The sequence below is a fragment of the Ictalurus furcatus genome, chromosome 3 (genome assembly GCF_023375685.1).
Source record: "Ictalurus furcatus strain D&B chromosome 3, Billie_1.0, whole genome shotgun sequence".
Taxonomy (NCBI): domain Eukaryota; kingdom Metazoa; phylum Chordata; class Actinopteri; order Siluriformes; family Ictaluridae; genus Ictalurus; species Ictalurus furcatus.
The window spans coordinates 18,458,646-18,482,885 of record NC_071257.1 but is presented as its reverse complement, the minus strand read 5'-3'; the positions used below and the strand labels follow the sequence as shown (position 1 = coordinate 18,482,885).

General features: G+C 39.5%; 1 protein-coding gene across 1 annotated transcript; it reads left to right on the top strand.

The window, feature by feature from the left end:
* The first annotated feature begins 2,505 nt into the window (after nucleotides 1-2,505).
* On the top strand, nucleotides 2,506-4,611 carry nkx1.2la (NK1 transcription factor related 2-like,a). Its single transcript, XM_053620175.1, has 2 exons — nucleotides 2,506-2,674; nucleotides 3,881-4,611. Exons 1-2 carry the CDS (start codon nucleotides 2,506-2,508, stop codon nucleotides 4,609-4,611), a joined length of 900 nt encoding a protein of 299 aa, XP_053476150.1.
* The last annotated feature ends 19,629 nt before the right edge of the window (nucleotides 4,612-24,240 follow it).

Genomic DNA, 24,240 nt, shown 5'->3' with positions numbered 1-24,240 from the left:
TGGCTCATGTTTGACCAGGTTGCAATCAAGAAACATGGTGGGTAACTGACTACTGGGGAACAAGTCAGAACAAAACCCCATGGGACAGGAGCTTAAATCGGTCTATAACAAATCACAAGTGAAGTGAGGAAATATCAAGCTCAGTGAAGTGTGCAGGATGGCCTGCAAACTGAATTTTAGTCTTTACTATTTAATTTGATCATTATTTACAGACATTTCATCCAAATTGACTTAAGGAAGAACACAACTCAACTATAAAATGAAGATTTGAAAGTTTTTGCTCAAAATGGCCTAGAGTAGCTATTTGGCAGTTTTGGGATTTTAAACTCACAACCTTCACTAGCACTAGCACATAGAACCATAGAATTTACTGAGTATATCTACAATATGTTTATTATACTGTTGGCTTGCCTGGTAGATTTTTACATTTTTGAGATCCATATTTAAAATATTTCAGCACTCCAATTTTCTGTTTTATAAGGATTTATAAAACATTAGAAACATCCAATACTTTTCACTGATCTGTACTGAGACAAGTTCAGGATGTTAACCATCACACCAATCAGATACTAACCTTTAATTTCTGATCATGTTGAAATCTGATCGAGTGAAAGCAGCCATATGAAAAGCTATATGGTACAACATTTTAGACATTGTATTTAGTAAGTGTGGTAAGTGAACTACCTAATCGGACAGTCACACGATTTGATGGTTCAATGGTAAACCCCTCTTTAGTGAGACCAAGCATTATTGGGCTCTTTTTATCAGTGTTGGACACCTGCTGAGTGCATTGATCCACAATGTAGGTGACCCGAGTCCTAGCGGTAGTTACATTATAAATATGATTAAAACTAGTCAGATAGTGCAGATGGACTATTACCTGACAACGCAAAGTGATCATAATAAACCTGCACACAGTGCTAGATGTAGTAGATTCAATCACTGTGAATAATAAAAAGGAGTGTGTTCTCTTTCATATTCCCTGACTGAGGCATAATACACTCACAGAAAAGTCACATGAACAAAATTTATACATGAGGCTTTTAGAGATTTTCCATGTCATGTTTCACACATTTGTCACATGTTCATCATTGACATGCAGTGTACTGTGATTTTTTTTTACTAATTAATATATCTATACATGTTTTTCACAGTTTTTACATGTGATAACACATTGTGTTCTTGAGTTCACATGATGCAGTTTCGGTGCAAAACAGGTTGAAATGTTTTTTCATGTTTCTCAGATAATACTCAAAAAGTCCCATGTGAAAACATACTCAGATGTGAATTGTATGTGATTCTTCCATAAGGGTAATTTCATGGGAGCTGTAGTTTTTCTAGAAAAAAATTCTTGAACTTTTTATATTTAACTATTTTGGTGTTCAGAATGTTAATACGTGAAAAGGAAAGCGAAATCAATGGAACTGGATGGTTATTATTTTCACATCTGACTGTAGAATAAGCTAATTAGACACCAAATTGTAGAAGAGTCTTAGAAAAAGGGGTCTTCAGTGGTTCCTCATTGGGGTCTTATGTTCCAAAAAAAAGGTTCTACTTGGAACCTTTTCTGATAGGGAAATATGCTACTGTTGTGGGGTTCCTCCAGAGGGACAAATATAGAACCCTTTAGAGTTCACCATTTTCTAAGAGTGTACTTATTTTTTTAAATCCTTTTTTGTTCATATATAGACTAGTCTGTGGCAATTAACTGTAAATAATACTTTTTGTTCACAGAATTAACAAAACACATGGCACAGCTAAATTTGGGCATAATGAAAAATAATGTTATCCAATGCTTTGATTTACTTGCGTTGAGGACAGTTTGTAAATTTGACTTAATTTCTATTGATGAGCTTAAATGGTCCAGTGCGCTCGTCTTGCCACCTGCCACTCCGGCCTCCCTGTGGAGCAGAGCATTTTATTGATTTAAATGTGCAGGAATTTAACTGCTGGCTTGTTTAAACCAATTAACAGACCGGCTTAGCAACTAACTGTCAGCTTGACGGTCACGTGGGTTGAGAGTGTGCGCGCGCGCGCCTGTTCGAAAGCGGCTCACAGTAAAGAGCGTGCGCCTCTCCGTCTATACATTCCGCGGAGTGCACACACCTCTCCATCCACGCGCGCACCGGAAAGAGCTCACACACCACTCTATTCACACACACTTTACCATCCACAAACGTACTGGGTATAGCTCACACACCAACACACACACGCACGCACTTTACGATCCACAGACGCACCGGGAAGAGTGTACACACCTCTCCAACTACACACACCTACACACACACACACGTCCATTCACAGGCAAGAGCCGCATCTGCGCACTAGTGTATTTCCGACGTTAAACAGGAAAAGGTTTATAGGAGCGCGAGGTTAAAGGAGGCAAAAACTCTAAAGTGCCAAAGTGCCCTGGTGTCTTGTGGGCAACGCGCCCGACTCAAGATGTTTGAACACCAGGACCCCGCGCTGAAAACAACGACCGGTCATAGAATTTCCTTTTCAATCATGGACATTTTGGACCCTCACAAATTCACACGTAAAAAACTAGACGGACTTTCCACAGCCTACAGCGAGACGCCTTTCCGGAGCACAGAGTTTGGAAACATGTCCAGTTCACCCTGTAGCAGAGATTCTCCATCTCCAGCTGAGTCATTACTTATAAACAACAATCCAGGTAAAAGCACATGCTCCTCTTTCTTAGCTGATGCACGCTTTAAAATTCAGACTGTTAAACTATGTGCAGGTGGAATTGCATTAAAGATTAATATGCTCTGTCAGGACAGTTTTACTATTATAAAATGTCTTTCTTTCTTTTTGTTTCATTTTTATTTTAGTAAAAATGTTAAAAGGTACCCCCAATGTACTGCACAGTTGTTGCACGAGAAACAGCCGAGTGTGCAGGCGTGCTTTATTATTTTAAAATTATTATTATTTATTTATTTATTTATTTTTCATTAGGCCTACTACTATTTTAGACATTACAGGATCTTCACTCGTTTGTATATGACCTTCCTCAGTCACAAAAAGGCGCCCTGCTGCAGCTGAGTGTGTGATTGGCATAGGGGCAGGGAGGGCAGATAATTGTTTAAAACGTCCCATTGAGGATGCCTGCGCTCACTTTGATCGATATTCCATTACTGGATCCTGCATATCTCCCTCCAGCACCTTGCAGGTAGCTGCAAACTTTAAACCCCCTTCCATGTCTGATCCCAAATATCGCTCGATTAAAACTTCCCTTTAAATAGATGACATTTATCGATTTGCCGACAAATATGAAACTCTATTAGCACGTCACGGGTAGATGGTAGGGCTGGATTTAACCGGGATTTCTCTCCGCGACATGACATTTGAGACGATGTGTGATTTATAAATTATTAAGGGATTATAGCCCAATCCACCCAAGTCCCCTTCTTAACCTTCGCTTCGTTGCTCGCACATAACTCTCGATCTATATCTTTACCCCACTGGCCCATGGTCCTGGTCCTGGTCCTGCACTACGAGGAGAGCGTTTCATTACAACTAGACTGATTTAATAGGGAGATATGTCTCATTTTTAGCTCTCTGATTGTTTGTTGGTTTGTTTGTAAATACCAATGTATTTTGATCGAACAGTTTTTTTTTTTTACATTTCTGCTTTATTAACAGAATACTCCTTATTTGTTAAGGAATTGTTTTAATATAATTTTCTCCATCTCCAGCACTTTGTGCATTTGCAGTTAATTGTGAAGCACTGAAATGCAGTTTAAGGTCATATAAAGTAAAAGGTTTAACTCTGAAGATCAGTAAAAGAAATTAAATGCGCAAAAAATGTTCAACATTACGCTTAAAATCAGGATAACTCTACAAAATGCTTAACTGTCTTAACAACTCAATCATGGGTGTAATCTACTTTGGAAGAGTTTGGATTCCTTGTGTAAAAGTTATGAGTTGTTGGAGAGAGATCGAGTTGTTCTAATAGTAAGTGTTTGGATATTAACAGGTGAGTGCACAGAGGAAGAGCAGTGTAGCTCGCCGCTCACACCTGATGTGGAGACAACCCTCGCCCTCCGTGACACACACTCTCGGCTCTCATGTCCCAAAGACCCGAATGAGGTGGATGGCGATGAAAAAAGCAGTAGCGTTAACTGTGTTGCAGACGTATCCAACACGGAGGATCCCGCGCGCCGCCGCCGTCGGTCCCGGTCCGATCACGGGAGCGCGCGCCCCCGACGAGCCAGAACCGCGTTCACCTACGAGCAGCTGGTGGCGCTGGAGAACAAGTTCCGCTCAACGCGCTACCTGTCCGTGTGCGAGAGACTGAACCTGGCGCTGGCACTCAGCCTGACAGAGACCCAGGTGAAGATCTGGTTTCAGAACCGCAGAACGAAATGGAAGAAACAAAACCCTGGGGCTGCAGACAGCATCCTGCAACCGCCGAGCGCGAGCGTGAGTCCGGGTGCGGGACTGTGCGTGTCCGCCGTGGCGGGATTTCACTCTTACCCGCCTTTCAGCGAAGGAAATCGTGTTTTCCACTCTTCCAGCGCCGTAGCATTATCATCAACTGGTGCGCTCCTGCGTCCGTTTTTTTCTACTGGCTACCTGCAACCCACCTTCTTCCAGCCTCATTTATAAAAGGCAATGTGACCTGCTAAATGAAGGGAAGTGGAATGACGAACTTAAAAGTTATGAAGTAAATCTAACAATCCATAATCACAGGATTTCATAGGTCTTTCTTGTGCGATTCTGGTAAATCCAGCAAACCTGACTCTGCAGAGCTACGGACAATATAAACGGGCAAAATCTAAATTAGTTAACCTATTTTAGGACTGAGAGATTAACTACAGCCCATACTGTAACTCAGTCATGAGTCACATTTTATGAATTTAGATCAAACCTTGCTAATACTTGATACAGCTGCAACAACATATTTATGTTGTTATAAGATGCATTATTGGAAGTGTACATTTCAGTGATTTATATCATGTATGTGCCATAAATGTCATTAAATCCAACTATTTAAACAGAACATTATGTGGAAACTGTGTAGAAAGGAAATGTATAATTATATAACCAGACTGAATAAAGTGGTGTGAATACTTAATTTCATTCAGAAATGTTTGGTCTAACAGCAAGATATATTAATACACACACACACACACACACACACACACACACACACACACAATATGGGTATTTAATGTAACAATGAAACAATATCGCTAAGGTGAAAATGTAGTGTACACTCTTAAAAATAAAGGTTCTTCAATGGTTCTTTACAGCACCACAGGATCTGCAAGGAATCTTTTTCTTGTCAAGAACTATTTTCCTTGTATAGGGTTCTTGAGTTGAGCTATATGGTTATTTGGAGATTAAATATGTTTTTTTTATATTTCATTATAGGTTCATCAGAGTACTGTACTAGTTCTTCAAGGTAAAGTGAACACTATATATAAGATTCTTTGTGGCACTGGAAAAGGGTTTCTTGGCATCACTCTTAAGAACCTTACTGTGGTTCCATAAAGCACTAAGGTTTTTTTTTTTTAGAGAACTTATGATAACATAGTTCCTTGTGGCACTGCTGTAAAGAACCATTTCTGGATTCTTTAAAGCACCCGCAAATAAACGGTTCTCTAAAGAACTTGAATAAAATGTTCTTTGTACAACTTAAAGGGTTCTCCTATGGCATCAGGCTGAAAAACCCTTTTGTGATCTAATTGGAGGCTATATTTTGAAGAGTGTATACACTGTAAAGTATTACACAGTCGGTTTTAGTAATATGAATAAATATACTACGCTTCAATATTAGCATGAATAACAATAATAAAACCCTTAAAAGTAGCACGGAGACTCTACAAATCTACTGTGATCCAAAACAGTGGTGGTTCCATTACACAGTGTTCCCACTGGGTGGCAGTACAGACTCATTTATATTTAGGCTATCCTACAAGAGAACATTTCATTTACTGTAACACAACCTACATATACCCAGACATTTGATCCAAATATTTGAGTTGCAGGCCTTACTGTACATTATAACTATGAATATTGTAATTCCCGATAATCATACAATAATGACACATACAATTCAGGTCATTGAGAGGGAAGGCCTTAATATAAGTGATAAAACATAATGGGCAGTGAGGTCATAGGAAAATAATCAACCATGATGTGGTGTGGAGTTTACCACCCTGAGGTTTATACCTCTTGTAGCAATGTTTCAAATTCATTAAAGAATGAGGTATCATAATTCTTCTTATCCATTATATTTAATGTGGTAGAACATCTGTCACATTCAAAAATTCAACTGTGCTAACGATTAAAACAAAAATAACAAATTAAAGCAACAAACAAAACATATAACAAAATATCCATCCATCCATCCATCTTCTATACCGCTTATCCTTCCTTCAGGGTCACGGGGAAACCTGGAGCCTATCCCATTGAGCCTGGGGCACAAGGCGGGGTACACCCTGGACAGGCTGCCAATCCATCACAGGGCACACTCACATACACATTCACACACCCATTCATACACTACGGACACTTTGGACATGCCAATCAGCCTACCATGCATGTCTTTGGACTGGGGGAGGAAACCGGAGTACCCGGAGGAAACCCCTGCACACTCCGCACACACAGGGCCCCGGCCGGAATCAATCCCCCAGCCCTGGAGGTGTGAGGTGAACGTGCTATATAACTAAATAACACAATGTATGTTTTCAAACTCTACTCATTAGTGTCTGTGTGTGTGTGTGTGTGTGTGTGTGTGTGTGTGTGTGTGTGTGTGTGTGTGTGTGTTTAATGTATCATTTTTATATATTTACATGTTTTTAAAACACTGTCAGACCCCCACCCCAACCAAAAATAAATCCAAAAGCCCATTCAGTCTTATACTCATTTCACTTTAAATAAGTACATAAGAAAAGCCCACAGTCCGGTTTAAAGAGTCTTCCTTTCCGCTGATGTCCATTTTCTGAGTCTGTATCTTCTGCGTAGTGAGAGTATGGTCATTTCTTGCAGCATTTTGTGTTGATTTAACAAATTTTGCCTTATCGAGGAAAGTAGCTGGAAAGTGGGATGTTCCTTGTTTTTTCCTTTTGTTTGTTCTAAAAAGAGGTTAATTTGTGCTGTGGTGTACAGATCTCCAGGCTGTTGGTGTGGGGTTTCTGAACTGTCAGATAATGCTGGTTCATCTGATTCAAGCTCTCCATCCTCCGTACAGTAGGCTATGTGTGAGATTTCCTCCTGAAGTACCTGTGCTGCACTCTGCTCCTTCACTCTGCTCCTTCACTCTCCTGCATCATAACAACATTCCCTGATTCACTGCAGTTCTTTGGTGTTACTGATGGATGTTCATCGTCTCCTTGCTTTCGGTTGTCAGCTTTGCTGTAGTGTCCTGTGCATTATCAGTAGGCCTGTTACTCAGTGCCTGTGGGTGCTCATGCTGCTGTTGTACGGGGTCAGAATCATCCTCAGTGCAGACATTAGGGACGGGGGCACTGCTAGGCCTAGTGCTATCGCCGGTAGCGGCATCGGGTTTGGCGCTAATGCAGTCTTCATAGTGAGACTTCATTATTTAGAAACACGTAAACTTGTCTGTGGAATGACAGGACGTGTTTAACTGCAGAGTTCTTACAGCCGATCGGAGTGGTTATCATGGGGCTGGCGAAATTTCCGAAGCGGGCCAGTTCCTTCATGATCAGCTCTTTTTTTAATTCACGGGGGCACGTTGGAGATGACGACTCGCGACGCCGGGGCATATAGAGGGGCAACGTCTATCATGACACCTTTTAATCATATTCCTCTTTCAATCAATGCACTGGCGGGTCTTTCCTTTTTTAGGAACACAACTACAGCTTTATTCATTCGGGAGGCAGAGTAGATGTTCTCACACCCGACCTGCTCTCCCACCGTTAGCAGCACCTCCTCCACCTGTGCTCCATTCCCCGGCACACACCTGACGCCATGACGGAGAGACAGCGTCTCCCCGCCGGCCTCAGAGGCTATAGCGTCCCGCTCTCTCTCACCCGCTCTCAACTTTTACCGGCCACTGATAACTCACTCATAACCTAATATTTAAGTGAATGAAAACAAAGAAAACAGCCTCGCAGAAAACTTGACAAGACAGCAAACAGCTCTCAAGCGCGCATGCGCAGAGAGAGAGAGAGAGAGAGAGAGAGAGAGAGAGAGAGAGAGAGAGAGAGAGAGTTTCTGACTACAGTTTGATTCGATTGTTCTTATCCAGTCTGTTCCTCAGTCTGGACGATTTTTCTCCCCTTCAGCCCACCTCAAGCTGTTTCATCCTGCCTTTAAAACCACCACATGATCGGAGGAGTAAAAGAGATTATATAAGAGAGATTATAGTTTAAATTTGTCTCTCTCTCTTTTTCTACACGTTCTTGCACACCAATTATACACTTAATCACAGAATCATTGAATTCTGAACTTTAGCAGTAGTAGATGATGTATTTGAGTGTGTGTGTGTGTGTGTGTGTGTGTGTGTGTGAGAAAGAGAGAGAGAGAGAGAGAGAGAGAGAGAGAGAGAAATTTAGACAGAGCCTAGGGGAATGCTGTCAGCTCCATATTGGGGCAACTGGGAAAAGATAAATGCGTAAAGTACTATTTGAGTTTGAGGATTTGAGAATTTCATCATGCCTCAGCACTCACACTGTGCTCTCTCTCCCTCACATTTTCATGGGTTGGTGGGAAGAGGGTACACTAAAAGGCTGCACAATAACTGATCAATATTATATCTATTTTTTGCACATTGCAGAAACAGGAGTGATGTTCTATGCTGTAGATCACCACATACTCTTGTTTGCTAATGCATAAAGATGAATAGCTTTTGCTCCTGTCTCTCAGTGTCCTCCCACATGCCTCACATACAAAGATGTGCAGCTCTCTTCTTTGAAATATGTATTGTCATTTACACATGTATGGGGACATCATGAATGCAAAGTTGTCAGTGGTAAAATCACAGCTCTATACACATAATGTTTGCTGGTGTGGGAAAACCAATTACATGGGTTTGGTGTGGCTGAATTCTGTCAAAAATCCATTCATATATATATATATATATATATATATATATATATATATATATATATATATATATATATACATATATATATATATATATATATATATATACATATATATATATATATATATATATATATATATATATATATATATATATATATATACCAAAACAGTGTAGAAATTATTCATGTATATGCTTTCTTGCCTTCTGACTGTGTAATGAAACGGATTTCCACTCCCAGAGTTTTCTGCACTCAGTATCCTCCCATTAATTGTGGATTTTGGATAATTGGCTTGAGTGTAGTAGAGGACATCTAGTAGAGGACAACGAGTAGTAGACAACACAATATCAGGGCAGGTAAACGCTCTGTACCCTACAAGAGTACTCATCAATTTGTTACTGACTCTCCATTGTAGTAGGGGAAACATGTCTGTTTTTGTCTCTTTGGTACATTGTTTTTCAATGTGACATGATTGCAGACATGTTGGTAACAGTATGTGTCATAACTATGGTTCCCAGGGATGTTTGTTTCTCTTGCTGTGCTGTCTCTATCTGATGTGTTTAGGATGGCAGCGATTTTTAAATTCCCCACATTAGAATAGCACCTGTCTCGTCTCATTGTTTGTTGGGACCACTTGCTGTGCTGGGATATCATTATTGTTTTAATGTTAAATTACCTTGAGGTTTAATTGACTAGTAATTTAGATTGATTCGCTGTTTACAGGTATTATTAAGCCATGGTCCTCCAGTGGTTTGCATAAAGTATCCACTAGTGCTTCATTGCTATTTAGCCTCTCTTTATCATTGTGCTGCAATCAGCAGCCCGGTGTCCCCAGTGTGTGGTTTGGCGCGAGCAGTGGTGTAGTGCATTTCCCTGATCTGATTTATTTGTGTTTACCCTTTTGTTAATTCTTTTGCATAATCTGTGTTTATTATTTTCTTTTGTCATTTAGCTGGATCTGTTGTTTGTTTTATTTGTTTCTGTGTTAATTTCTTTTGGTTTGTTTTCTGTAATTTTTGTGTTTTTTGTTTCCTACTTGCTTTGCACATTGTAGAGTATGCGCTGAATACAATCTTTTTTATTTTCTTTTTATTATTTGTCTCTAGCTACCCTTTTCTTTATTGGCTAAGCTATATATTACTCACATGTATGGAGTTTGAGTGCCCCCTATTGCATAGTCTAGTCTATTACATGTAGCACTCATTGTGTTGATTTTGGTTGTCACTGGCTTGTGCACACTAGTGTGTTGTGGAGTGGTCTGTGGGGTATGCCCCAAACAGCCAGCATCCCAGTGGTGGTCCACAAACCTGCATGGTAGTTTCTCTTAGCTTTTTGCATGTGATTTGTTCTTTTTGCTTTGTTCTTTTGTGATCCGTTTTGTTTGTGTAATTATTTAATTTATTTTTGTGTATTCCACTGCTAGTGCTTGATTCTGCTTTAACCTGATTACTGTGTATAGTGTGTTTATGTCTCTTCTGATGCCTGGTGGTTATTTTCAATAAGTCATGGTCCCCTTTTAATGGAAGCCATGTCTCCTGCTTCTTGATATAACAAACCTAAGCATCTTAACTGAATTAGTGTACTAATTGCATAACATTTCCCTGGGTGAAAGTCCCAGTGTGGTGTAGTCACACACTCACTCTATAGTTACAGCCCTTAAAGCAGTGGTCCGGAACCTATGGCTCGCGAGCCATATATGGCGCTTTCAGTGACTGCCTATGGCTTGATGGCAGGAAATAATAAATACAAATAATCACGAATCACAAACGCTAGTGTGTCAATTCAAATAAAACTCTACATATTACATATTTTAAAACATTGTTTTTCATGTGTACACCAACCAATTGTGATGTGGCACAACAAGCTCAAATTTCATTGGACAATGTGTCCAATGGAGCAGAGCGGTAATTTCCTGATCTAATTCATAAATTGGTTGAAAACTACATAGCCAGTCTGTTTTTAGGGTGTTTTAAAAAATAAATAAAGGTGAAATGGCTAAAAGGAAAAAAAGATGACGCGTATCGAGTATCCAAACGAACAGACAAATTTCTGTATTTGGAAGTTGCATTAATGGTAAGTAGTACTTGCAGTGCATCCAGAAACTATTCACAGCGCTTCATTTTTTCCACATTTTGTTATGTTACATCCTTATTCCAAAATGGATTAAATTCATTATTTTCCTAAAAATTCTACAAACAATACCCCATAATGACAACGTGAAAGAAGTTTGTTTGAAATCTTTGCAAATTTATTAAAAATAAAAAACAAAAAAAGCACATGTACATAAGTATTCACAGCCTTTGCTCAATACTTTGTTGAAGCACCTTTGGCACCAATTACAGCCTCAAGTCTTTTTGAGAATGATGCTATAAGCTTGGCACACCTATTTTTGGGAAGTTTCTCCCATTCTTCTTTGCAGGACCTCTCAAGCTCCATCAGGTTGGATGGGGAGCGTCGGTGCACAGCCATTTTCCGATTTCTCCAGAGATGTTCAATCGGGTTCAAATCTGGGCTCTGGCTGGGCCACTCAAGGACATTCACAGAGTTGTCCTGTAGCCACTCCTTTGTTATCTTGGCTGTGTGCTTAGGGTTGTTGTCCTGTTGGAAGATGAACCTTCGGCCCAGTCTGAGGTCCAGAGCGCTATGGAGCAGGTTTTCATCAAGGATGTCTCTGTACATTGCTGCAATCATCTTTCCCTCGATCCTGACTAGTCTCCCAGTTCCTGCCGCTGAAAAACATCCCCATGATGCTGCCACCACCATGCTTCACTGTAGGGATGGTATTGGCCAGGTGATGACTGGTGCCTGGTTTCCTCCAGACATGACGCTTGCCATTTAGACCAAAGAGATCAATCTTTGTCTTGGTCTTGGTCTTGGTCTGAGAGTCCTTCAGGTGCCTTTTGGCAAACTCCAGGTGGGCAGTCATGTGCCCTTTACTGAGGAGTGGCTTCCGTCTGGCCACTCTACCATACAGGCCTGATTGGTGGAGTGCTGCAGAGATGGTTGTTCTTCTGGAAGGTTCTTCTCTCTCCACAGAGACAACGCTGGAACTCTGTCAGAGTAACCATCAGGTTTTTGGTCACCTCCCTTACTAAGGCCCTTCTCCCCCGATTGCTCAGTTTGACCGGGCGGCCAGCTCTAGGAAGAGTCCTGCTGGTTAAAAACTTCTATTTATGGATGATGGAGGCCACTGTGCTCATTGGGACCTTCAATGCTGCAGAAATGTTTCTGTACTCTTCTCCAGATCTGTGCCTCAAGACAATCCTGTCTCGGAGGTCTACAGATAATTCCTTGGACTTCATGGCCTGGTTTGTGCTCTGACATGCATCGTTAACTGTGGGACCTTATATAGACAGGTGTGTGCCTTTCCAGATCATGTCCAATCAAATGAATTTACCACAGGTGGACTCCAATCAAGTTGTAGAAACATCTCAAGGATGATCAGTGGAAACAGGACGCACCTCAGCTCAATTTTGAGTGTCATGGCAAAGGCTGTGAATACTTATGTACATGTGCTTTTTTTGTTTTTTATTTTTAATAAATTTGCAAAGATTTCAAACAAACTTCTTTCACATTGTCATTATGGGGTATTGTTTGTAGAATTTTGAGGAAAATAATGAATTTAATCCATTTTGGAATAAGGCTGTAACATAACAAAATGTGGAAAAAGTGAAGCGCTGTGAATACTTTCCGGATGCACAGTATGCACTTATGTACTGCATTTTGTTTTGATTTACCATTTGATGAAACTCATATTTGGTTAAATGAAATCCACGTGCCAACTACAGGCCTAATAGGTGAAGTGCAGGCTGTTAGGTCAAGAAAACACAAAGTGTGAAATGGCCTGAATGGCCTGTGAAATGGTAATTATATTACCACTTTTTATAATTATGCAATAATAGTAACTTTTTTTTTTTTTTTTGCTTTTATGGCTCTGCTAACTGAAAAGGTTCCTGATCTCTGTCTTAATGTGATACCACCATGCCAGGATTACTTTAGTTTATTGCATCAGCTATTAATGTAATCTCTCCCCCATATTTGCCACATTTGCCATAGTTGTATACTTTCTTTCGTTTTGAGTATATACTAGGCCTATACTTGCAGCTATTAATGTAATTCCTCCCCCTTGTCTACACAACCATAGAGATCATGTTAAGAAGATAAGGACCCAGTTTAACAAATATGGAAAAATGATCAATCTACTTATATGTTTTAATTGCTAGCTTAATTGCTTTCCTCAAGTGAATGGGGGTAGCACAGTGAGTAGCATTACTGCCCTGGTTTGACCCTGGGCACCTGTGGCTCAGGTGGTAGAGCAGGTACGCCACTAATCGTAGGGTTGGTGGTTCGATTCCCAGCCTGCATGGCCCATATGCATGGTTCGATATACCTTGATGGCCCAGAACTGTTTCGGCAGCACAAGGGGGACATACACGATATTAGGCAGGTGGTTTTAATGTAATGCCAGATTCCCCCCCCCTCCCCCCCCCCCCCCCCCCCCCCCCCCCCCCCCCCCCCCTTTAGGTTGCTACTGTTTCAGTGTCACCACAGTGGATCACCCCTCCGTATACTGATTCTGGCACAAGTTGTACGCCAGATGCCCTTCCTGACGCAACCCTCCCTATTTTCTGGGCTTGGGACTGGCACTGAGAGTGCACTGTCTCGTGCAACCCTCCAGTGGCTAGGGTCGGTTTCCTGACCTGGAACCGACCCGGAGAGCCACTAGTCCACCAGGGAACCTGTAAATACCAGCTGTAATTACCAAATTATCCACAATGCATATACTGCAATCTTTGAATGCTAATTTAAAATGTGGGGAATTTAGCCAACAGAAGAAAACTCACAGAATGAATCAGTAATTGTTTCAGCACTGATATAAGTGCGAACAGTGATTAGTTCACACTTAACAATGAAACTCCGGTTTGTCAAATGCCATGACTGAACTATATATTCTTAGTTTAAATGATAAGACTAAAAAAAACTGATAAGGATGATGCTTAGTACAAAAGATTACTTTTGTTCCATAACAGATGTTTCATATAATGTTATATCGTGTGTAATGAAAGTTATTTTTCCAATAAATAGCTTAGGATGCAAATGTAGAGGTAGGCAGGGAGTTTACAAGAAATAGCCTGTTTTCTGAGGATAATACATGTATTAAATCAGGATAAGATAATTTTAATTGAGGTAATATAGAGATGACAGCAGAGTAACTGGGTAATTGAGGACACCAAATCTTTTCATTAGATATAATAAATTCTATTAATCTATAAAGGTTATTAGCCTTTTTCAACAACCAATCAATATATTACTGAGTGGGATTTCTGAATAGTCTATTAGTCTGTAGGTTAAGAATAAAAGCTTGTATAAAGATAGACCATTTTCATTTTCATGGTCATATTTATTATTTAAACATTTTATTACATTTTAAATTATCTACAAATTAAATAAAGAGCAGTTGCTTTTAGACAATCAGTGTGTTGGCATCTCTTAGTGTCATTAGAGATTAGAATGGAATATTTTGATGAAACTTTCTACTCCCTTTTTTGGGGCATAAGCATGTTTTAAAATTCTAGAACTTTACTTCTGTTTGATATTCATACAAAGGAAAAATATGTTGCACAAATATGTTGCACGCATTCTCTACAGGACATCTTTACTCTTTATGCACATGACTACAGAATATTTTACCCAGTTAAAACACAATGAATGTAAGGAAGACCCCTGGGGAAATACTATCTATTTTTATTAGTTTATTTAAGACCTACATTTTTATAAATCAGCATGTTTTTATTTTGGTATTGCCTCTAGGGAATACTCATGCCCCAGTCTCACAAGCCAGCATTTACCAGAGCAGGGGTTCTCAACATTTTTTTGGTCAGTGAATCAAACTTAAGATGAAAACTGCTCTTATCAAATTAATTCCAGATAACTCCAGTTAAATCCAATGCTGCTGTTTGCACATAAAAACTACCTACACATGTATATTGCACGTCACATTTAATTGTTATAGCCTACACTGACAGTGCTATTGTTACCAACAGTTGGGTTTGTCATTATACACAGCAAAAGATAGTGTTAATTTTGTATTTCTGTAGTTTTTCTAGCTTGATCCCATGAATGTGCTGTGCAGAAAAATACATTTTACTAATGCCCTGTGTAAATGGCACTTTATTGTACAATTAACATGAGGCTGCTGTGGCCTGGTGTAAGTAAGGCTCCAATATAAAAGAGGGTTTATGAAATTTTACTAATAATTGTCTGATCATTTCAATCTTGATTTTAAAAATTCCATAGATCATGAATAACAAATAAATCTCAACTGTGACCCTATCTTTGGTGACCACTGACATAATCATTGTTGAAATGTTCACAAGTTTCCTCTTGGAATCTTTACAGAAGTGCATATACTGTACATGGAAGTGCACAGAGATAATCATTTACATTTAGGGCATTTGGAGCAAGTTACATTTATCTATTTTATACATCTGAGCAGTTGAGGGTTAAGAGATTTGCCCAAGCAGGGCTGGGATTTGAACTCATAACCTTCCAATCAGTAGTCCAACATCTTAACCACTCTACCAAAATTGCAGTCTTGAGGATTCTGACAATTGCAGCCCATGGGCAAAATATCAGAGTAAAGTGTGTATTTTTTGTACAATTTTGTGTAATCTGGGGTCATTTAGCACTAGCTCTAGCTTATTCTTTATTGCCAATAGATCGCAGGATGTACAGTTGGTCATTATATATTTATTGTAAATCTTTCCACTATCTTTTCCTCTTTTCCTTGTACTGTGTCTTGCTCCCGCCCTTTCACAATCCCAACAAGTGACCTGCTCTCTTCTTCCATTGTTGTTCTTTTGATGATATCTCATTGTTTATTTTTTATACTTGCTAAATGGTATGCATTGTAAAATCGAGTAACAGATCATCATCAAGAAAACCTTTCAAGTATCCCTTAACTGTGTTTTCAATATCTTGCTAATTTTTTAATCATCGTTTTATCTGTGCTACATCAATAGCACAAACACATAATGTCTCTGCTACAGCTGTTGTCCATGCTTTAAGTCCAGACTAATGTAGTCAATGAGAACTGACTTTCAATGAGAATTGAATTCCGGCCTGGGCCTGGTCAGTGACCTTACAGAATAAACTCTGAGTAGCTCTGTCCTTTTCGGTATACTAGAGGTCAACAGGTTGAGAGGTAGATTGCCCAACTGTGCTATAATGTACCTTGCTGTATTAGCTGCTTGATCACATTCTCATATAGCTTCATTATGTGTCACTAAAAAACTAAGTCTTTTGAATTCAGAACTTGAATACCGATCATTATTTTGGGCTTGGCAGCTGCTTGTGAATTTCAGACTCAGAGCTATTCATATCAGTAGAACTGATCTATTGTTTGGGAGCATGACCTGAATATTTGATGTTGCACATTATGTTACCATAATAAGAAGATAGAAACGACTGAATGAAAAAGAGCCAAGTTTATGAGAGCCCTTTGTTTTTCATAAAGGTTTGTCTGATTAATAGGCTGGTCCTTGGACATGAAAACCATGCAAAACTTTCCGAATAAAGCCAGGGTCCTGAGAGACCTGAGACACAACTCAACAAGAAGTATGAGTATGTTTGACCTGTTTCAAGAAAGCTTGAACTTTATGCTGTTAGGTCTTTATGGGCTTGCAAACTCAGAAATCTATGTGCAGATATACCACCTTCTGTATATTCTACACTCTCCTCATATAAACAAGCTTTACACTGTGGAACATATACGCACACTTGTGTCTTGCACATTAATTTGGACTAGTGGCTGCTTTTCCATTTATGTTAAGCCAACATGCAATGGTGTTACCAACATCTACCAGGCAACCACTGGCAAACAACATAAATGGTAATGTACAAACCAGAAATTAAAAACAAATGGACTGCCTCTTCCATTATCATCTGTCAGAGACCTGAACTCAGCTCCATATGAGGAAATGACTCCCTCACTTGATTAGCAGGGAAGCACTGGATCACGTTGTTTTGCTGGAAGATTAATTTTGTACTTAGATTAGCTTAAGTTGACAGAAGATCATATTCTCTTTCCCATCTTTTCCCAAACCGTTAATTGGAGTGATTATAATATTACTTTTCTCTTCCCTGCACCTCAACCATGAACTGGTTACTAAAGACAGCACAAGATAAAGAGGACATGTGTGATTGTGTCTCTTTGTTGATCACTGCTGCTGTCACTTAGTTTCTAGTTTCATGCTGTGGAAGCCACTGGGGAAATATAGGATTTGAGAGGCCTGGTGAGATCATGGCTCCATTGACTGCCTCTCTGGGGACTATAACAGACATACAGATAAGGACACACACGTGCGTGCGCACACACACACACACACACAGACACACACAGACACACACAGACACACACAGACACACAAAGACACACAAAGACACACACCACACACAGACACACAGACACACACAGACAGAAAGTATGTATTCACAATCGTGGATGTACAGGCAGAAGAAAACATGGCAGTAGTAAAGTGAAAATGGGTTTGAAATGATTGCCCAAGCTGATAGATTAAAAAAAAAAAACTGAAAAAAAAAAATAAGTCTGAGAAAGTCAACACCCTAGAGATGGTATTGATCCACTGATTCAATACCCAGGATTGGTATCCGGCTAAAAAATTGTGGTTCAAATATTGGAGAAAAAAGAATGAATTATCTCAGAGCCTGTAAATTGGAAAAGATTGAATTTGGATCTTTTGGAACTGGAAATGTTTACATATATTCTTATTTGCATATTACATGTATACTACATTAAAGAGGTTAACTGAATAAAAAGCTTAGGGTTGTTTTTTTGTTTTGTTTTGTTTTGTTTTTGTTCTTATCTGTTTTATTTTTTCCTGGCATTTTTGTGAAGTGCTTCTTAAACATATTTGTTAAATATAATTTTAAAGCTTAGAATTTTTTTTAAAGACGCTTATAAAGGTTTAAGTATTGATATTATCATCAGAAAAGAAAAGTATCCTACATATATAGTTGATGTAGAAAGTCTAGACACCCCTGTTAAAATAGTATGTTTTTGTGACATAAAAATGAAACCATAAATGATCATAAAGTACAAAAAAGGAGAAAATGGAAAACAAGAAAAATAAAGAACTTATAATAACCTGGTTGCATAAGTGTGCACACCCCTTAACTAATAATTTGTTAAAACACCTTTTGCTTGTAATACAGCACTCAGACTGACGTTTTTCGATAAAAGTCTGCCAACAAAACACATAACACATAGCACACTCTTCCTTGAAAAAAAAATACTCCAGCTCTTTTTGAATCATTCTACAGGCTTTCGATAGGATTTACATCTGGGCTCTGACTCGGCCTGGTCAACAATTTTTTTGTTGACCAGGATTTGTGCATTGGGTCATTATTGTGCTGGAAGGTCAAATTTTTCTTCACCTTTAGCTGTCTAACAGACGCCTGCAGTGCTTGTGCCAAAATAGATTGGTGCATGGCGCTATCCATGATTCCCTTTATCTTAACTAGAGCACCAGTCCCAGCTGAAGAGAAACAGCACCATAGCATGATGAATACGAGAAATTTTCACATGCAGGGAGTGACCAATACTTTCCTGATATTCCTGCAGTTCCTTTAATGTTGCCGAGAATCCTTGGCAGCCTCCCTGATAAGTCTTCATAAATTTTGGACAGACGTCCTGTTCTTTGTAATGTTACTGTGGTGCCCCATTTTCTCCACTCATTAATGATGGCCTTGATGGTGTTCCATGGCACATCTATTGTTTTGGAATTTTTTTGAAAACCCTCTGATCTATTCCTTTCAAAAATTAGATCTTGTACATGCTTTGTAAAGTCTTTGTGCACCATGGCTTCAGCCGTCAGATGAAACCAAGAAAATCCTACCAAAAGAAAATTCAAAAGAAACAGCCAGTCTTTATTTGGGGTTAATCACAATCACTTCCTTGATGACAGGAATATGTATAATAATTACTTTTGAACATGAATTGGAATATGATTGGTTAATTCTGAGCATAGTGGCATGCCCCGTCTTACAAAGTGTCTTTGAATTATTCAACACATGGTCAACTTTACTACTCACTTATTTGTACCTGAATGTGAAAAGTCCCCCTCCTCATTTAACATGTCTGCTTTGCGGACATTTTTATCCTCCCACCACCCCTTAATTATACGTTTTTGGTGAGTTTTGCAGGTGGTGAGCCTATGGAATGCATGGCTGGAGGGGGCAGAGCTGAGGTCTGAGGTCTCTGCAGGTCATAGGACTGTTTTGGGCACTAAACCACCTGGTGTGCAGTTCACAGAGAAAGGCATGACCAATGCATTTCAACACAGGGGTCAGCCCTTCACTGCTACTGACAAGAGAACAGTAAAACATGCAGTCTTGTTTTCTTAAGAAGGCACTAGATAGCTTGATGTTTTTATTTGGTTTGGGTGGGATTAGTGATGTCATTAAGGAAGCCGCAAAAACATATGGGCATAGGTTTAAATCCACAACTGAAGTGTGCAGGACGTACAGTGCTAGTTTTAATGGAGCTCTTATGGTGGTGATTTACATCTGCTCCTGGAGTCCCTTATAGCTATCTTTAGCCTCCTGGACTTTTATGAGCCTGAGCTGATGACCATACAGCACAGACACTGCTTTGTGTAAATAAACATAACCAGCATACCTGTGTCCATGACTCACACACCAGCTAACAGAAACATACTTACTCCTTTCTGGTTGCATCATTCCTTGCTACTGAATCTTTTACCTTGCTCATGAGTGGAGTTGAAGCAGTTATGGCTGCAAAACTTTCCTGAAACAAATTATTGTAAATCACTGTCAAAATAAAATTGTATTATATATTTAGCACAAATTACAGTAGCATATTTTTTCAACTGGCATGTAAACTGTCCTCTAGCTGAACTCATGTCCTGACCTGTAGTGGGTGGGTTGTAAATCATCTGCCCTTTTTCTGTCTTCCCTGGAAGATCAGAAACTATTAGTTCTCACTGTCTGCAGATGGGGTGGACTGCTAGTGATTAGAGCTTAAAATAATCCCTGCTTTAGATGGATGGCATGATTTTAGATTGAAGTAAAGATGTTATTTTAGTAAAGTGAAAGTGCACATTTAGGTGCATTGCCATAAATCATAAATACGGTGCAATACATTGCAGATTATTGCAAAATGACACCGTCCTTAAATGGTTTTCCATCCATCCATCCATTTTCTGTACCGCTTAGCCTGGAGCCTATCCCAGGGAACTCGGGGCATGAGGCAGGGGACACTCTGGATGGGGCACTGATCCATCGCAGGACACAACTGCACACACTAAAACAATTTAAGAATGCTGATCATGTCTTTGGACTAGGGGAGGAAACCAGAGAGAGGCAGAGGCAGGATTCAAACCCCCAACTCTGGAAGTGTGAAACGAACATGCTAACCACTAAGCCATCATGCCCTATTAAATGGTTTTCAACAGATCCATTTTGAAGCAAACTAGCCTATATATTTCCAACGTATTTAAGTAAAAGTGGCCTGCAGTAGTATAGTAATCTGTTATCTTAAGTTCAGCTCAAATGGAAATGATGTGTCCCTCTGGAATTGGGCCTATTCCACTATAGAGCCGAGATAGTATGTCCTTTAGAGTCATCAATGGGCTATTACTTTTTCCCATTTGGTTCCTGCTCTTATATTACATTATTATTTTTGGCAACTTTTTGTAACTAAGCCCTACAACTAGAACTTTTTTTTTTAATGAAACATGCACATATTTACACACACACTACATGCACACATTTACTGAGGCTGTACACAAAACCAAACATATAATAACAGCGATGTCAGCATACAGCTCACTGCATAATTGATCACTAAAAAGGAACACTAAATATAGAGGACACAGCACGTGCAAGTTGTTTTTGAACTGCAGTTATAATTAGGACAGGTGGTATGCAGAAAGCTAGTGCGTAAGACACTTGTGCTGTGAGTTGAGAAGAAACAGCTCAGTGTTTACCCTCTGAACTGTTCTGTACATAAGATGTAGAGCTCTGTCTGCTGTCTACAGCCCAGCTTACCTCAAAAGATCCGCTCCTTTTAAGGCATGCGGTATGCTGCAGTCTTTGCGATTAATATCACTCGACACTGCATAGCTGACGGATGGGTCTTTATGCTTTATGATATGTTATAACCAGTGCCTACAGAACAGTTTAGCACCATCAGAATATGAGGCTGCAAAAAAGAAAGCATGTGAAGCCATTCAAACAGATGGATACACAAATAACACATTAGTAAACTATATTAAGACTAAGCGATGTCATACATGCTGCCGAAGCGATGCATGATACCACAAGGTTCATATTAACTATGTCTCATTAGAGGCTGGGGAAAGCTTTGTAGATCACTAACAATAATATAGGGTGCTAAAACATTCTATCCCAAGGAGATAATTTAATATGTTATGTGAGTGTTCTGACCTTGTGTAATAATGAGTGAGGCTGTGCGATGAGGAATGCTCACAATGGAATTTCTCATGCTTGATTTGAAAGGAAGCACACATCTGATAGAAATAAATCAATGGGCTCTGCAAAAAAAAGTGTCAAAGCAGTCATCTAAAAATACACCTGGCATGTCAAATCTAGGGAAGTGAGAAAGTGATACAATGTGAGACAATAAGTGAGATTAGAGAGAAAGAGAGAAGGAAAGAGAGACAGATGGTGATGGGAAAATCAAGATAGATATAGAGCAGGAAAAGCAGCATGGTGAGAATTGCCAGCTGACAGAATCTAAGCAGACAGTAAATGTTAGAGTGTTAGAAGAAAAAATACAGGCTTTCCTCTGACCTGGGGATTCCAAACTGACTGCTTCAGCTTACAGACAATCCCAATATTTCATAAGCACATACCTGAAAAGGACAGTGAAGGGCATTTCTGCCCCTTAACACAGGTACATCTGCCAATTTTCTCTATAGTGCAGAATGATAATTTTTAAACATAAGCAATGGGAAATATGCACATTTTTCACTAGTAACAAATACAGATTTGTGTTCATGAAATAAAATAACAATGCGATCTGTAAGCAGACTTTAGTAATTTTTGTAATTATGGAATCTTACCTGATGACAAAATGTGAAAGGTCTCATTGTTTCGTGGGCTTCAGAGAGGATCGTTTGCAGTGAGTGAAAAAGGACAATTCAGTCATTCATCTTCAGTAACCACTTTATCCAGGTCAGGGTCATGGTGAAACTGGAGCGTATCCCAGGAACCCTGGGGATAGCAGTCCATCTATCCCAGGCCACCAGATCACCATGCACACACTCAAACCCACACTCCTTCATAACTTGTGGAAATTTAGAATAGCTGCACCACCCAAACAGGAAGATGCTTATTTTATTTGGAGTGAGTTAATTGAACCAGTACCTACACTGCCTGGCCAAAAAAGGTTGCTGTTTGGAATTAAATAAGCAAATACTTAAGATATGATTGGATCGTTATTGCAGTGACTAATATGTTTTAGCTGGCAACAATTCTTTTTACCCTAACTGATGCATTGTGTAGCTTCTCAATTCTTAAACAACCATGTTGGAAGACATATTGTGTCCCATGGTCGTGGAAAAGATGTTACTGTGAAAAAAACTAAGGACATTGCTGAAATCCCTGCAATTGGGTTAAGAACTGTCAAATGTATTATTAAAACCTGGAAGGAAAGTGGTGAACTGAAAACTTTGAGGCAGAAATGTGGTTGGAAAACACGAATGTTCAAAATCTTGAATGGTCATGATTTGAAATCCTTAAAATGCATGGTGAAGTCACATCGTAAAAAAATCGACAATCGAACTCATGGCTTTGTTTAATAGTGAAAGTAAGGGCATTTCCACATGTACAATGCGACGAGAATGTACAGGACTGGGACTAAACAGCTGTGTGGTCTAATCAGTGCAAGGCTAATCAGATAAAAATGACTTCAGTTTGCTAGGGAGCATAAAGATTGGACTGTGGAGCAATGGAAAAAGGTCATCTGGTCTGATGAGTCCAGATTTACCCTATTCCAAAGCAATGGGAGCATCAGGGTAAGAAGGGAATAGCAAAAAGCGATGCACCCATCATGCATAGTGCCTACAGTACAAGCCTCTGGAGGAAGTGTTATGATCTGGGGTTGCTTCAGTTGGTCAGGTCCAGGCTCAGCAACGTTATGCAGCAACAAAATGAAGTCAGCTGAGTACCTGAATGTACTGAATGACCAGGTTATCCCATCAATGGATTTTTTCTTCCATGACAGCACAGGCATATTCCAGGATGACAATGCCAAGATTCATTGGGCTCAAATTGTGAAAGAGTGGTTCAGGGAGCATGAGAAATCATTTTCACACATGAATTGGCTACTACAGAGTCCTGACCTTGACCCCATTGTAAGTATTTGGGATGTGCTGGAGAAGACCTTCTAGAGTGGATCAACTCTCCCGTCCTCAAAACAAGATCTCGGCCAAAAGTTAACATGTAGCACAAGGTTGTCGAAAGAATGCCACGATGAACGCGTTCTGTAATCAAAGCTAAAGGTGGTGCAGTGAAATTTTAGAGTGTGTCACTTTTTTTTTGGCCAGGCAGTGTACATATTGAAGTGATGTCGCACGTGCAAGAGTGTGGTTACACTGATACACTGCACAGCTGTGAGTCGGCGTGAGCACGAGCCCACAGGGTGACTTGCCTAGCTAATCTGTGCTTTTATACAACATTTCTATAAACAAAAAAATAATATTGAGTAGATATTTCAGACACAATATGGACAAATTTTCTGTTTATTTTTACTCCACTACTCAAAACAGATCCCATGCATGTCAGCTAGCTGGCTAGCTAGCTCACATTGATTTGTAAATTCTTGTTAAAGGTGCTTCTGCTGACATTGGTGTCCCTTCATCCTTTTCATCTTAATCTGATGAGCTTTCATATTTGAAAAGTTATATTCCTGAAAAGCATAATTTACCATGTCCGCTGATGATGTCGCTAACACTACTGTAGTAACTGTTTCAAAGTAGGAAGTGGAATTTTATGTGGCGAACACAGATGAGTGGAGTGATACAAACAGTGAAACATCCCAGAGTGGTTATACTAAATATCAGCACTCAAAACTGAATCAGATTCATAGACAGGAAGTAAGTGTTGTACAATATATATTAGCACACATATTGATGTCAGCCATATAAGTGCA